We start from the raw sequence: 16,518 nt of genomic DNA on the forward strand, positions 1-16,518 counted from the left end.
GAGTTAAATGAGGAACTAAATGCTTGTAGTTACTTACACCTTCAGTGCGATGGCTGGTCTAATTTAAGAAATGAAGGAATAATAAACTTTCTTATATCAAAACCTCAACCTGCATACGTTAAAAGTTTGAATACAGAAAGTAATCCTCACACTAGTGAATACCTTAGCCAAGAAGTTGAAAAAGTAATGAAAGTGTATGGAGCAAATAAGTTTCTTGTACTTATTGGCGATAACGCTAGAAATATACAAAAGGCATTCGAATTAACAAAACTCAAATATCCACATGTTGTTCCTCTCGGTTGCTGTGCACATATCCTTAACTTGTTGTGCCAAGATATTGTAAAGATACAAGAAGTAACTGTGTTTATTATGCAAGCCATAAATATAATAAAAACTGTTAAAAGGAGTCAACGATTAAGTTCCTTGTTGATAAAATCAAGGCAGGGTGAAGATTCTACACAAACACTAAAATTGCCTTGTGCTACAAGATGGGGAAGTCATGTTACTTCGTTAAAAAGTTTGAAAGCAAATAAGATAGCTTATTATTTATTATTAATTAACAGTTAGAGAAGATGTGGTAATTTCAAGAGATATTAAAGATTTAATTCTAAGTGATGATTTCTGGACGAAGACAGGGGAATGTATAAGTATTTTGGAACCAGTCACTGAAAGCATATTTTACTTAGAGAGCGACCAGAATCGTTTGCATCGCACATACATTACATTTAGAGATGTACAAGCTAAGATACGTTTTGCATTAAATGAGATTTCGACATTGAGCGAAGAAAGCAAACAGCAGATTCTAACATCAGTATCTTCAAGATGCAATATGGCAATGAGGCCAATACATTTTGCAGCATATATTCTAGACCCCAGGACTCTAGGAGTCGAACTTACTCAAGAGGAAGAACTTAAGGGTATGGAGTTTATCTACAATTTAAGCCAACACTTAAGTTTGTCAAATGTAATGGCAGATTTGGCGTGTTATAAAGCTAAAGAAAACTTTTGGGCCAGAGGATTTGTATGGAGCTCATTAGATAGCATTGAGCCCCTAATATGGTGGAAAGGTATTTGTGGTTCCACTGAGTTAAGCAAAGTAGCGATTCGTATTCTATCAGCTCCCTGTACTTCGGCAGCCACTGAGCGTTCCTTTAGTATCCAAGGCTACATACATAATAACAAAAGAAATCGACTTACAACTGAAAGAACTGAAAAAATTTCATTCATTTGTTATAACTGGAATCTTAAACATAAAGCTGAATGCGAGGACATTCAGTTTAATGAAGAAAATACCTTAGAAGCTTTCATTGAGCAAGTAAATGAACATAACAGTTTAGACGAAATAGAGCCTATCGAACCTATACAATTCATCGCTTGTAATAACTCTGAATCTGACAGTGATTGACTGTAGTTTTACATTTTACTTTCATCTCTTTCTTAATAAACTCAAAATCAAATTAAAAGTTTTTTATTCTGTAGGCTGCATAATAATATTGTCTATGTCCAGTATAGTGGACGTCTTGCGGCTGAGATGACGATGATGAAGTACAAAATCATAAATACCCAAAAATTTGGGTGTTTATGGGGTTTAAACCCAATAAACCCAAAACACCCGGTTTTTACCCACCAGACTTTAAACCCACCCAGGTGGATTGCCCATCTCTATTCGTGACTGTGATTTGTTGGAACATGATCACAAAAATGAAAGAGTATATAATCAAGGTATATATCAGTAGACAGATACTCTGTTATCTGTGAATGAAAGACAATAATACTTGTGATTGAATGAATGACTTTCTGTCAAAATTAAAGAAATTAGCAGTCTGCTTATCAACTGCTAAAATTTATAGATTTTTTGCAAATTTAATTAAAAGTATTTGAAGCTGACAATAGATGGCGCTACTTAGGCCAATCAAAAGTATAATATTTTTATACCAAATTATGATCAAACTAAGAATAGTTAGATGATCAGTTATTATAAATATTATTTTTTATATTGGCTAAGCTGATAAAATCCTCAAATATGAGAATGGATTCCAATATATTTTTTAAGCTGTTAAATGTTTATGAGGTTCATATCTAGTATTTGTACATAATATAATCTTAAAAGCATATTTGCACCGTTTTCTGACCGCGCCGGCGCTGCGGCGTCTATATAGTTCAAAAAGACTACTCTGCGTCGTATAAGGCGAGAAAGTAAGTATGGTTGATTATTCGTGTTAAGACTTTACTATTTTACGTTAAACTACGAATTGGTATTTATTGTACATGAAAGCAAAATAATAACTCTATCTGCGCTATCAGTACGCAACTACACGCTGTCAGTATACGAGTACAAGTCCAGATAACAAATAAGGATGGTGGATGATAGTCGGGTTAGTTAAACTATTACGATTATTCCCGGGGGACTACATAGAGTTCTCGATCGTATATATTTCTAGAAATTATATATATCTACATACATACATATATATATATATATATATATATATATATATATATATAGATATATGTATACATATTATGTAACTAAGTTAATCCGGCATTGAATAATTTTATAGGTACATCTCCATAAGTAGGGCATAACCATATGCCGTCTAACAGGTCTCAGAAATAAACAAAGCAGTGAAACTTGGTAACCGGTAACCATAACCAGAACAATTCAGTCGGTTACCCATCGCGTTGTCGGGAGGTCGGGTTGCTTTCACAATTTTAAATTTTATAGAACTCGAGCTAAGGTGCGTGTTGCAAACAGCCAATTTCATGCGTATTGTCACTGGTCGTGATGATTTGATTACTTGATTACAATGTGCGGATACAGTGTAATTAGGTAAGATACATTTTACATTACTACCTTTAAAATACAGCTTTCAGATAAAACAGGTATCATTAGTTAATATATTTGTTGGATTTCGTTGTAAAAATATATGTCAAGATATACTGGATAATCTCTAGATTTCAATAATTATAATTGCCATATGAATGTTAGAAAACTACTCGTTAACTACTTCATTATTTAATGTAGTCAAGTATAGATTGTTTTTTATTTAATTTTATGTACAGCGGTGAAAAATAAAAACGCTTCTGAAGTTAATTATCATATCAATAATCTAATGGGTAGGTATATGCAATCGGATTCAATAATTAACAATTATATAGTTTCAAAGTAAAGAATTAATTACATATAACAAAAAGTATACGTATTTTCAGCGTCGCTGATTCATTTTTGCAACGAGACAAATGATATTGTTTGCAATCTTATGTACAGTTTTCTATTAACATGTTGATGACCAGGATACTTAGCAGAAATTACATTTGGTGACAATTTTTTAAAATAAAATGAGGGCAACGATATACAGTCCATCTAATGGTAATCTCTGTAGTCTATGATTTGAACACTTATAACACATGAAGCCAATGGAACAGTCTTCGAGTGTGCTGTAATTTTTTGTCATATATGTCTTTAAATCTTACAATATTTAAGCACCTGTTTGCTGTCACCTATTAAATTTTAGTAGATAGACAGTAGAGTAGGTAGACAGAGATAGTTCCTCACACATCGCAGACTGCCATGTATAAAAGCGGCTTTGGTTGTTAATGTATTAAAGAGTGGGGGAAGGGATTGTTAGTAATGAGGACTGCCGGTCCTATTGCTAGCAATATACCCTGTTAAGTCCACCTCCACGATGGGCTAACTGATCTGCTTTTTCTTTCTTACCGATCATCCTTCACTGGTGCCCCACCGTTATACTGTTAACGCAGGCAGGGTTACCATTCAATTGTCATCCAGTAAAAAAAAAAAAAACTTTGGAAATCTTACCAGAGTTACATTAATTTTTTATCTACTTTATTAGGAGTTTATAGCATGTACATTTAAGTAAAACAAACGATTAAAACTAAATGTTTTATACTGACTTGTATAAAATAAATTTATTATGCTGTGGGGTAATTAGAGCTCTACCCTTGAGAATAGAAGGTTAGATTGTTCAAGGTTATTTTAATGAAAAAAAATATAGGTATAGAGTATATTCGTAGCTTTTTTTTGGTAATTCGATATAGTCAAGTATAAGCCTTCTTTTTTATTTTTATGTAGTTATTTAGCATAGATACGGTCTTTGTATCAAAACCTTACAGATGCTGATTTTAAACATTCTAATTTCGGGATAAAAAGTTTTTAAAACTGACCTCAAATCAGTATACATAAGCGCATACATTTCTACCATACATAGGTGTACTTCTTCCAAATAGCTTGGCTATTGTATTTTTTTTTATTGTTAGGAAAACAAACAAGTAGACAGTCCACCTGATGGACAGCGGCTACCGTCGCCCTCCTGATGGGTAATGAACACCTACAACATGAGAGGAGTCGCTTGTGCGTTGCCGGCCTTTTAAATATTTGTAGGCTCGTTTTTTTAAATTTCCCATATTATATGGTAAAGGGAAAATTTGAGACGGGAGCTCATTCCCGTAATTATGAAGACCTAAGCAAACCTATATTATGTACAAAATGACTAGGTTATAGTATTTTAATAGATTTTGCATACCAGTATTTTGGTGAAATATGTAGCTCGAAGTGTACACAACCAAACATCTAATGTAACCATGTTTAATGCAAATAAAGAATCTGAATCTGAACCCTAATTATAATAAATATTTTAGGTACGAACTCTCGAAGTATTAGTTCTACTTGCACTTTACCGATTTTATTTTATAGTAGGTACCTAATTCATGTGAGCGAAATTGCAGGTAGGTTATAGCTGGTATTCATTATTTATTCATTTATTTAAGGTACACCAACACCATATTGCATTATAACATATAGGTATAACAAACATTAAATATAATACAATATTAATGCACATACCTATTATAGGTATTCACAGCATTCTGGTAATAAATATAATGATTTTTTTATTGGATGATAATGGAATAGTAACCCCGCCTGCGTTATCGGTATACGCTGGCGGGGCACCAGTGAGGGATGATAGGTGAGGATGAAAAGGCAGGTCAGTTAGCCCGTCGTGATATATCTGGAAGTTAGCACGATGGTTTCCAGGACCACGTGGATATCGACTTGACAGGGTTTATTGCTAGCAATGGGATTGGTATTTCGCATTACTAACAATCCCTTCCCCCCGTGAGCGATATAGTAGGTATATCTCGTAATGATTATTCGAATATAATGATTAAAGGACTTAATGACTAGTCTTTTCAATTAAATATTCTACTTCGGCAAGCATTCAACAAAATATAACACATTTACGACTTCACCAAAATAGTTATTATTACGTAGTATCTAAGCGTATTGTGAAAGCGTTCACCACTTGCATTTATTTAATGCAAAATAAAAAAATGCGTTAATTTAGGTAATTAGTGAGTTATCAAGGCTGTCGTTATGAAACATTGTCAGTGTTAGAAAATTTAATAGAATTATTACTACGGGGCATTACAGATAATCTCTGTTAATTAATACCCTGTTAAAATTAAAATAGTTTAGTTGAATTTCAAATAGTGTTAACGTCTAAGGTTTGTATGTATTTATGTTTGTTTAAAATTCTTTAATGTAAGTATTTTTTTTTGATGGGTGAAAATGGTATGGCAACCCCGCCTACGCCAACGGGATACGCTGGCGGAGCACCAGTGAAGGGTGATAGATGAGAATGAAAACAGGCCAGTTCGCCCATCATGATGAATTCATTAGGAATTAACCATGATAGTTTCCAGGGGGAACCGCGAGGAGGTCGACTTGGTTGGGTATATTGCTAGCAATGGGATTCTCAGTCTCCATTACTAACAATCCCTTTCCCCCAATGTAAGTATTAGTACTAGAGGGAGACTTTGTACAGAAAATGTGTGCTTTAGTACCTCAATACCATTCGTGTTACTACTGTGAAACAATTGTGTTTGCATGGCTGTGTTTCGGTTTGAAGGGTGGGATATGGCAGTAAATTTGTATTAATTTATGATTGGTACAGAGCTTATAACACCTTAGTCCTTAGGAATGGCAACGCATAGGGGGTATCATAGGCGAAACAGTATTCTCTGTTAGGTCTATGATACTGTTTATGTCTATAGGCAACGGTTACCTTTTTCCTTCAGGTGGGCCGTCAGTTTGTTTGGCATTTTAAGTTGCATAAAAAAATAAATTACATACCTTGTATTAGTATTGAAGATCACATAGGGATTTGATACGTAAAAGAAATTAGCATTTTTTTTGTATTGCTTTTATTGTTATGGTGCAAATGAGTTGATGGTCTGTCTAATTTGATATGGTTTCCGTCGTCCAACACAAGGGGATTATTATGGTGTGCTGCCAACCTCGTAAGACTCTATACTTCTTTATAGAGCTCCATACTGGAGCGTAGGAGAAAGAGAGAAAAAGGTATTCTACAAATTAAGTTCTTTAAATCATTCGCGATTAAATAACATTTTATTCAATTCATATTATTAAAGTAAATCAGCAGCGTATCAGTTTAACATAAAGTTATTAGGAGGAAAGGTTTGTTAGCAATACGGACTACTAGTTTTTATGTTCTAGTTTTATTGTTAGCAATATACCCTGTTAGGTCGATTTCCACGTGGTCTCCCATGGAAATCATTATACTGGATTCCAGGTGTATTCATCACTGCTAATTGACCCGCCTTTTCATTTTCACCTATCATACCTTACCTTTCGAATTATCATTCATCTATAAAGACTTATAAAAAAAGCTGTTTAGTTAAAAATGAAATTAGATTTTTTAATTTCAGCTGTATATTTCCATTGAACACTAAATGTTTCGGTCACCGACACGCAGGTTTTAAAAAGGATAGATTCAGAATAATGTTTTTAATTAATAGTCATTCTACTCGTACATATTTTACCAAGTTTTACCAGAAATATTTTCTCCGACAATTATATATTTGCAGCAATAGAGATATTTTTTAATTAATTAGTTACATAAACTCAGTGAGCCAATAAACTCTCGGTTGGCAACTGAAGTTATTTGCGTCCCACTCCTGTCTGCGTTCACAGGAATGCAAACGGAATTCATTAAAAGTGTGATCAGACTTTCATCTTGTTAGTGCGGAATCTAAACGTAATAATAATAAAGTAACGCACAAAAATCGTTCCGCTGCCGTTGCCGGCTCCGCAAATCGTCTGATGAAAAAACGCAGCGGTGACTTTCTACTGAGTAATTAGAAGATTCGCACACGAAAGTGCAGCGAAGATATTTAGCAACGTCGCGACAGCGGGAAATGCACGATTTACCTCCGCATTAGCAACAACGAAACGCGTCAACTTTTTAATTTACAACTTTTTTAAGGTGCGGGCGCGGGACGTGCAGCCACTCAGCCACTGCACCGCCACCGAGTGAAATCGAAATGTTTTTAATAAACACTGTTACAATTAGCTTCGTTAGTGAGTATATTTGTACCACAGAGCAAGTAATCACTTGTACGATGGTCATCGTTCGCGTATCTATGCAATAAAATGCAAATTAAATCATTAACTGTAAACATTTCATAGATTCAGCATGTTTTAGGATAAGAATTTATATTTTGTTTTTCTGTTTCTGCAAATACAATAAAATAAGCGTTTTGTTTTCCCAAAAGAAAATAGTTTTTGAACATGCATTTACAACTTATTCGCTTTTCTACCGTGAAGCAGTTGGTTGCATGGCTGTGTTTCCATATGACAGTGAATTTACAGTGTACAGGGGAATATACCTGAGTCCTCAGGAATGGCAACGCATGGAGGTTATTAGGGGTGAAACAGCATACTCTGTTACGTCTATGGTACTGTTCATGTCTATAAGCGACGGTTACCACTTTCCATCAGGTGGTCGGTCCGCTTGTTTGCCACATATTTCAATCAGGGGAATAATTATAGCAAATCACAATAATATCAGTCTAAATTATTTTCGTCAACAGTGTGCAGGGCGTGTCAAAAATATGGTTTTAATTAAGGTTTTAATCTATCGTATTAATCAACTATAGAACAATTGTAGTTAGTAGTAATGTAGTTATAAAGTTAAGATTACTGACTTGTAATTTAAATTGTAAAATTGGCGTTAGGCATGAAGACGGTTGGATAAAAATAAAAATGGCGAAGAGGTGTTAGTTTTTGGAAAAATATTTTTATTATTTTAATGTCACTGTAACGCGAATTTATTGTTGTAATCAAATATTGTCAATGTATAGTACTCCTACCTCGACTCTTTAACCTTCTTATTAATAAAAACGTCAAATCTCTCATAAACCTATTATAGTTATTGAACTGTTTTGTCTCTTTCTTTGGTGCTAAATTTACAGTTAGAATGAAAGTGACAAAACAGTGTAATAGTTAAAATAGGTCTTGTAGGAGGTTTTAGTTTTTATAAATAAGGGGGTAAGTTTGTAGTTAAATTATTAGTATTGAAATAGATTCGGAAATGCTTTTATGTCGTAATCAGGTAACTTTTGACCCAGATGTAGTAACAAACGTTATTACATAAGACTAGATCCTCATTAATGAAATCAAGAAAAAGTTATGATTATATTAAAGCAAGACAAAGCATTCCAAATTATCATACTGGTAGAAAAAACTGCTAGAACTGGTTTTGAAGCTGTCAAGAGGATTAACAACGAAAGTGCTCTTGCGTAACCTACTCGGACAATTTTACATAATAATAGGTTACAGAAAAATCATTCATCTTTATATATTGTTAGGCGTTTCTTTTTTGGCCAATTGTAGAGCGAAAATTAGAGTAATATTGTATAAAAGTCCTCTGCATAAGTAGGCACACTAGGTACCCATGCACTCGAATGAACTGTGCATTGAAACATGAGTGTTTATACCATAAAGTAACTGTGTACTTGCATGGCTGTGTTTCTGTCGAAGCTATATAGCAGTGAAATTACAGGGTACAGGGGCATAGCACACACTGTGTTGTCTGTAATGTTTATTTGTTTATTTATTTAAATTTTAATGCACAGTAAAATTCTATGTACATTTGGCGAACTTAACACCGGACGGTGTTCTCCACCAGTCTCAACCATTTGGCAAATCGATGTTCTTGATGATCGGTGACGATTGGCACTTTCCATCAACTAAATCACTTTACTGTTCGCTGTTCCGAATTGTATAAAAATTGTGAGTCAAAAACACATGTCGAGTATCACGTTCGCTACAATAGTACAGCCTAGTTGACAGACAATTTTTGTTTATAAATGGTGGGATACAAGCGTACAGCCCATTATTTATTTATTTATTTATTTACACATACACTAAACTTTTCACTTAAATAATATAATTATATCATTTGACGCTAAATAGTGACTGTGCCTGTGGATGCCTGCAATACTGGGGCTATAACGTGCGAGTTACTGACCCTGAATCCTTAATGTACCCTTTCTGAAAAATCTTATAGTGTAGTCTTTGGGGAATACTTCGACAGGGAATTCATTTCACAGCCTAATATAATAAGTTGAATTTTTTGTAAATTTTTGACACATATTTCTTTGGTGAGAATATTTAATTTTACTGTTAAACCAGTCCTTTAGAACAATGCTAATGAATACGATTTCACCCCGCAGTTATATTAGTAGGAGAAATTAGTTCAGCAGATACGAGCCACACGTCGCGTCGCAAACTAGTTTGCAACGTTTCAACTATGTTAGCTACAATGTACAATGTGGTCCCGGTACGGAGCAGCTAACAGTTCTGTTGGACGTCACCGTTACGCCTAACCCGATCTTTCACGCACTCAAATGAAACGGAACGCATAATTGTAACGTGGGAATTAAACTAGGTATTTTATTTGAAAATGATTTTATTAAAAATACACACAATTTTTTTTTTATAATCCTCTTTTGACAAATAACAAACAAATCTATTGACAGATAATAATAATAATAATTTATTTAGACAACATAAAGTCCATTTTGTTAGTTATAATTTAACCAATGTTAGTAAATGATGAAGTATGTATGGGTTGCATGGAAGTAATTGCTATTTAGTTATAAAGTCGCCTATTTTCGTTTCTTGTAATTTTGTTTTTTTTTATTTATATTTTTATTAATATGTATCTAATTATATTTGTAGAAATACTCTTCGTGGGAAACGGTAGTTTTCATTATATTATACCTTTTCCTAAATATGGCGTAGTTAAAAGATAAATTTATACATGTCAGTAAATTTTAGTAAATATCTGATTAATTTTTTAAACATGGCAATATCATAATGACTCAAGCAAAATTAAAAATAATATCTGCAAGCCTACAGTTACATATACTGTATAATTAAGAAAAGTAAACAGTTTTATGATTTTGGAATTTACCTCCTTGTTGCATGATTAATAGAATTCAGAATCAATTATTTTTATTGGCGTAGTTATAAGCGGAGTATTTATTGTATAGCGCCGGTTGAGTGTGCATCGATGCGTGTTTCCAATAGAAGGTCTGTACCAAGGTCTCTATTTGCTATACGTTGTCAATTACGCTGTAATCTCCTTTGTCGTTCATATACGTACGAAAATAAAGCGTAGATTATACTTAGTCAATCGTTAATAGTAATGGTTCACTTCCGACAATTTTTTTTCGGAAGGAAAATAAATAGGAAGTGGGTAAGTGCAACAACAAATTGTAATGTAGGACTAAATAAATTTGGCCGGCAGTACACCTGCAATGCCGCTGGTGTTGTGGGTGATCATGGGCGGCGGTAGTCACTTACCATCAGGTGAGCCGCATGCTCGTTTGCCCCCTGTGTTGTAAAAAAAAATCTAGTAGAAAAAGAAGTAAATGCAACCTCAAAAGTCTCAATACATTTCGCAGATTTGCTGTTCCATAAAATACGGTAAAAAATGTAGATTTTATAAGGTTTTCTATGCAACTTAGAATGGCAAAAAAGCTGACGTCCCACCTAATGGAAAGTAGTAATCGTCGCCTATAGACATGAGCAGTACCATGGACATAACAGAGTATACTGTTTCGACCATGACAACCTCTTTCCCCATGCGTTGAATAAGTGCCCGGTAATTTGAAAAGACCATAGATTAAGGATTATTAATCTATGACCCTGGCATTCTCTTTCTATGGAGCAGATGTTATATTGTTTTCTTTTCAATTTCATAAACTGCTTTCATTTAACTAGTATCTGCATTAAAATGTTATCGTTTAACGAATATCTACATGCTACCTACATTTTACTACCATATTTCAAATCGAGACATTTTTTAATTGGATTTAATGTGGAGTAATAAATTGTATCTACTAAATAAAGTAGTTGTTGTGTTAAAAAAAGTATTAGGTATATCGATTAAAAATCTATTTATCATTTTGTATTGCGTGTTCTCAGGAAACATAATATACTAACTTAACTATTGTTAAAAACAAATCATTATTTCATTACCACGCACGCACTATTTTATTATACTGGTTATTTTCATTGATCTTAATTCAACATTTTTGTGTTTCTAAACAATGAATAAAACCTTATCATAAATTGTATTTGAATAAAATTGTAATCTTATTTTTTAAAAAAATATATCAGACAAGATCTTTACGTTCAGAATTTAATCTAACAGGCTTTATGATCGTCATCAAAAATTACTCTTATTCTTACTTCTCTATTTACATGGAGCTAGTGAACTAACTTCAAAGATATCATATTTATTCGCTTGCTACATGGTACAATAAGAAGTTACTGAACATCACTGGTTGGTGGGAAAGGGATTGTTAATAATGGAGACTAAGAATCCCATTGCTAGCAATATACCCAACCAGGTCGACCTCCTCGTGGTACCCCCTGAAAACTATCATGATTAATTCCAGATGAATTCATCATGATGGGCTAACTGGCCTGTTTTCATTCTCATCGATCCCGTTAGCGCAGGCGGGGTTACCATTCCATTTTCATCCAATAAAAAAAAATAAGAAGTTACCTATACAAGTAGGTACATAGCATGCAGCGCCCCGTAGATGTATGCAAATGTTAAACTGTATTTAGTTTCTACATTATATATTATTACAACTCCGTTTTTCAAAATCTCTAAATGCACTTTGCTTTTGTACTTTTTTTTAGCCATTTCCATAAGAAGATTCACAATTCATGTTAATTTTCAATCGACTTCAAAACGAAGGTATTCAATTCAATTAAGGATAAGGAAAATTTATGAAGGTACTCAATTCGGTTGTATTTGCTATATGTTTGTGTCCGTGAGTTCTACACCGATTTGGAAAATTATTTGTCTGAAAGCATATACTTACAGATTAATCCCATAGAAATTTTATTAAAATCGATTTAGTGGTTTAGTTTTTAGTTCGAAATAACTGGTTTTGCCAAAATTCGTCTTTTTTTTAGTGGGACACAATTTTTAATTATTGTATGCCTATATTTCGGGTCTACACGGTCAATTCTGAACCGATTTGACATCGATCACGGCCAGAATCATCAGATATGTGCGCTGCTGTAAACGTCGAATTTTGAGCGAAACGGTGATGTAACACGTTTTTGTGATCACCTGCATTTATAATTCACTATATCATAGGGTTGGCATAACTAAAATGATTTAATTTTTTTTTATAATACACAGAATGACAAGCTGACGGCCAACCTGATGGAAAGTGGTAGTTTTCATAGTGATAATGGAATGATAACCCCGCCTGCGCTATCGGTATACGCTGGCAGGGCACCAATGGGTGGAGATAGATGAGGATGAAACCAGCTCCCTGCAGAGGTATTTCACATGAATATATATGAGGCTCTTCAAAAGGTTTCTTCAAGATTGCCAACGCGCACGTGACAGTTAGTGTTACAGGCGTCAGTAGGCTACAGTGAGCATGTACGGGTTGTATGCTTGTTTATCATCTTCGTGGTATAAAAAAAAATCATACATTCTCATTAAATTGTATTGAAACAGATAACCAAATGCCATGTTCGTATGCAATTCTATCAGCCCTACAGTATGTGCGAGAGCTGCGCCGGCGCAGTGAGGCATGCGCCCGCTCTAATTGGAGGCAGCCTATTATGTTGGTGTTATTATATTGTTCTCTCGCCGCTTCCGCTTGGCCCCGATTTTGACACATATATCGCGAATTTGTATTTATCCACATTTTTTTTGTAATAGCACAACATGTAACCACGTCGTCCTCAGCGAACAAAGGGGTGAAGGGAGGGAAGGGACTGGTAATAATGGAGACTAAGGGTTCCATTGCCATCAATATACCCAACCAGGTCGACATCCACGCGGTTCCCCCTTCACGATGACCAACTAGCTTGCTCTCACCCTCACTAATCATTTCTCACTGGTGAATTAAAAGATACAAGCGTACAGACTGCGGGAAGTGAATTTTTTATATTATGTAGAAATTATACCATTTCATATGATGGAAACTCACTTTATTAGCTCAATAGTAAATAAAAATTGCATAATTATGTGTATAAGTTTGTATTATATACAGATAAATATGTATGCGATGTTAAATTGAGCGACCGATACGACACAATGGTGAGTTCTGACGTCAATATTCCATAGTAATATTCTCTTGTCTATAGACTGTCTATTTACGGTGCAAGTGTTGGTAAAATGGAATAATTTAAACGAAAATTATGTACAATCTACGACCACTGTAGTAATTAAAAGAACGCCTACCGTAAGACTGGCAATTAACATTGTTATATCAGAAAATTGGGGCCAATTGTCTGGTTTAAATAAATTAAAATAATATTATTAAATTATTATGTCAGATTCCTAAGAAAATTAGGGCCAAGTGTTGAATTTAAATAAATTACAGAACATATCACAATACATCTCGATAAGAAAATTCGGAATGAACTTTATAAAATAATACTGATTACACTTATAAATAATGAGCTTATCGAGAAATATCAATTTTCATTAGTGAGAATTTAATTGATTTTTATATTTATTTTATTTTTATGCAACTTACAATGGCAAACAAGCTGACGGCCTACTTGTGAAGAAATAAGAGATCTGTTAGACTTTTTCAAAAGTAAATTTGTTAGACACTTGTCTTATGTCAATGGATAGCGCATTCCAGAGTCGTGAGGCTTCTACCGTGAAGGAATTAGAAAGAGAAACAGAACGATCGAGTGAAATAGAGAGAGGAAGAGAGTTTTTTTTAAATGGGAAATTATGGAATGGTAACCCCGCCTCCGCTATTGGTATACGCTGACGGGGCACCAGTTAAGGATGATAGGTAACGACGCAAGTAGTTCAATTAGTCCATCGTGATGAATTCAACAAAAATTAACCATGATGGTTTCCAGGGGGGGGGGGGGGGAAGACAATAAATAAAATATTGCAAAGTAACCTCAATTATCTACGTTGACGTATAGGCTGAGATCTTTATAAAGATATGTGGTAGTATTTACGTAGACAGAAGATGAAACGAATAGAATTATTTTAAGAGAAAAGGGTTGACAATTAAAATGCTTGATTATGAAGGTCTCTTTTATTACAGCAACATCGGTAGGAAAACATAGACTATAACAGAATTGTAAAACAAAAGACAATAGAAAATCAGTAAAAAAATATAAAAGGCTACTGGCCACTATTACGCCACATATTAATTAGACGATAAAATTTATTTAGATCTCCATTAAGAATAGGATAACACATCAGCATAATCAATATTGGGGAGAATAAGTGTTTAAACAAGTGTAATATTAAATTAAATTGTGAAAAATATACTTAAAACGATTAATTTACTGAAATGTGGCTATTAAAGAATAATTAACCTCAGCTATTTGTTTGGCCTGGCTCGATTTCGAAACTAATATAATACAGTTATATATTTACTTCAACACTATATAGCTTCAATATTAGTATAATATAATATTTTAGCGTAAGGTCATGTAACATAAACAACATTAATGTTACAAGGGCGCGCCGTCTATCGCGCTGATATGGTGCAAGTACTTCGAATAGCCGCTCAAGCTTTCTAATAATCTTACAAAAGACACATTTTTTACTCGTTAGAAGTTATTTAGTCACTTAAATAAAAAAAAAATACATCTATTAATACTTTCGATATAATAGAATAGCTTATTAGAATGATAGAAAAATGTATGCACTCATAATTATACGGGGAATGTAATAACTAGTACCTATTTACTGGCGTGTGGGTCGCACCGACTCGCGTGGCGAGTCCGGCCGTACAGGCTGTACACTGCTATAATAACCGAATCGACTCGCCAGGCGAGTTCTAACCAATTGGTGCAAAACTTTATACGAAAGTAATTATTCTATAATAAACAACTTCAAAAATGGGAAGATTCCTAATTTGCTTATATTTTTTTATATATTACTTGATGCTTTCGCCAATTGTAAACCGATTTTAATAATTCTTTTTGCAATTGATAGTGCCGTGTTGGTCCTGCATCTACTAATATTTCTCATCTAAAGTAGCTGTCTGGAACGAAAATCTAATTTTTTTATTGTGTAACTAATATCTTAATGGGAAATTTAATTAAAATTTAAATTAAACACATTATTTTTTATTGTAATTGTTTATTGTCTAAATTACATTATTACTAACATACAAGTATTTTTAACATTCTTAATATATCTTTGTACCGCTGTACTAGTGTTTACAACTGCAATATCTAAATAGCAGTACCTCTCTCCAAACTCCGTTTAAGGTCCGCCGTGTGCGCTCCGTAAAACTTTTCCAATTTTTTATTGAATCTGGCATTCCGTTCATTAATATAATCAACGTCGGCGTCATCGTTGTGAAAACGTCTCCGTGAGAACTTCGCTCTCTTTGCAATTTGCTGTTCCAAATCCATTACCATTCTGTCCACGGCCTCTTTTCGGTCTTCTTGCATGCCATGTATAATAACATTCGGTCCTCCGTAGAAAGCATCACCATATCTCTCTTTTTGTCTCTGGTAGTGCTCCATATCCACCGTAGGCATGTTCTTCACTAATCTATTATACTGACGCACGGTTGCTTGTTCGTATGTTGAGAACCCTTTATCGGGGTTTTTCTTGTTCTTTTTAAGTTTTATCTTTTTTTCAGCTTCAATTGCAGATATGTTGAGAAGTTTCACTCGATCATAATTTTTACCCTGCTTAGCCGCTGCCTCCCTTTTTTTCTGATCCTCAAGTACCCATTCAGCCTGGCGCCGTTTAGCTTCATAATTTGGTGGCAACTTGTTCCTCGCTGCTTCGGCGACGACCTCGTAGTGGTTATGCGCCCTCGCTTCGTTTCGGGCATTGTGTAATGAGCGCAGCCTTTTCAAACGTTCAACTTGCTTTTCCGCAAACGTCGTCTTCTTGGGAGATGAGGACGATGTTACCGCCGAATTCATTTCGATGAAATTATCGATTATGGGGTGAAACAAATACAAGGGCAATCGCTGACTTGATACAGCACGATCTTCTTCTAATTATTTTCTGCGAAGTGCGAAGGTCAAATTTTAAGAGAACTATGAGATCAACAGTGAGTCCTATTCAAGAATGAATGATAATGTACGTTTTGGCTGATTTATATAAAAGTTGGGTTATCGCTAACTTGTACTAGGTAACGCCA

At 34.2% G+C, this 16,518-nt stretch overlaps 2 protein-coding genes across 2 annotated transcripts in view; one reads left to right on the plus strand and one right to left on the minus strand.

Moving 5' to 3' along the window:
* Window positions 1-2,680: 2,680 nt before the first annotated feature.
* The window catches only part of LOC113516165 (SH2 domain-containing protein 4B-like), a 106,336-nt gene continuing 92,498 nt past the window's right edge, over window positions 2,681-16,518 (plus strand). Inside the window, exon 1 of the mRNA XM_052899050.1 lies at window positions 2,681-2,830. The gene's annotated coding sequence lies outside the window, so the exon portion shown is untranslated. The remainder of the gene's footprint in view (window positions 2,831-16,518) is intronic.
* Window positions 15,590-16,469, minus strand: LOC113516286 (pre-mRNA-splicing factor Syf2-like). Its single transcript, XM_026900685.3, has one exon. It carries the CDS (start codon window positions 16,295-16,297, stop codon window positions 15,590-15,592), a length of 708 nt encoding a protein of 235 aa, XP_026756486.2. The 5' UTR covers window positions 16,298-16,469.

The sequence above is a fragment of the Galleria mellonella genome, unplaced genomic scaffold (genome assembly GCF_026898425.1).
Source record: "Galleria mellonella isolate WM207_F2 unplaced genomic scaffold, CSIRO_AGI_GalMel_v1 utg56, whole genome shotgun sequence".
NCBI lineage: Eukaryota > Metazoa > Arthropoda > Insecta > Lepidoptera > Pyralidae > Galleria > Galleria mellonella.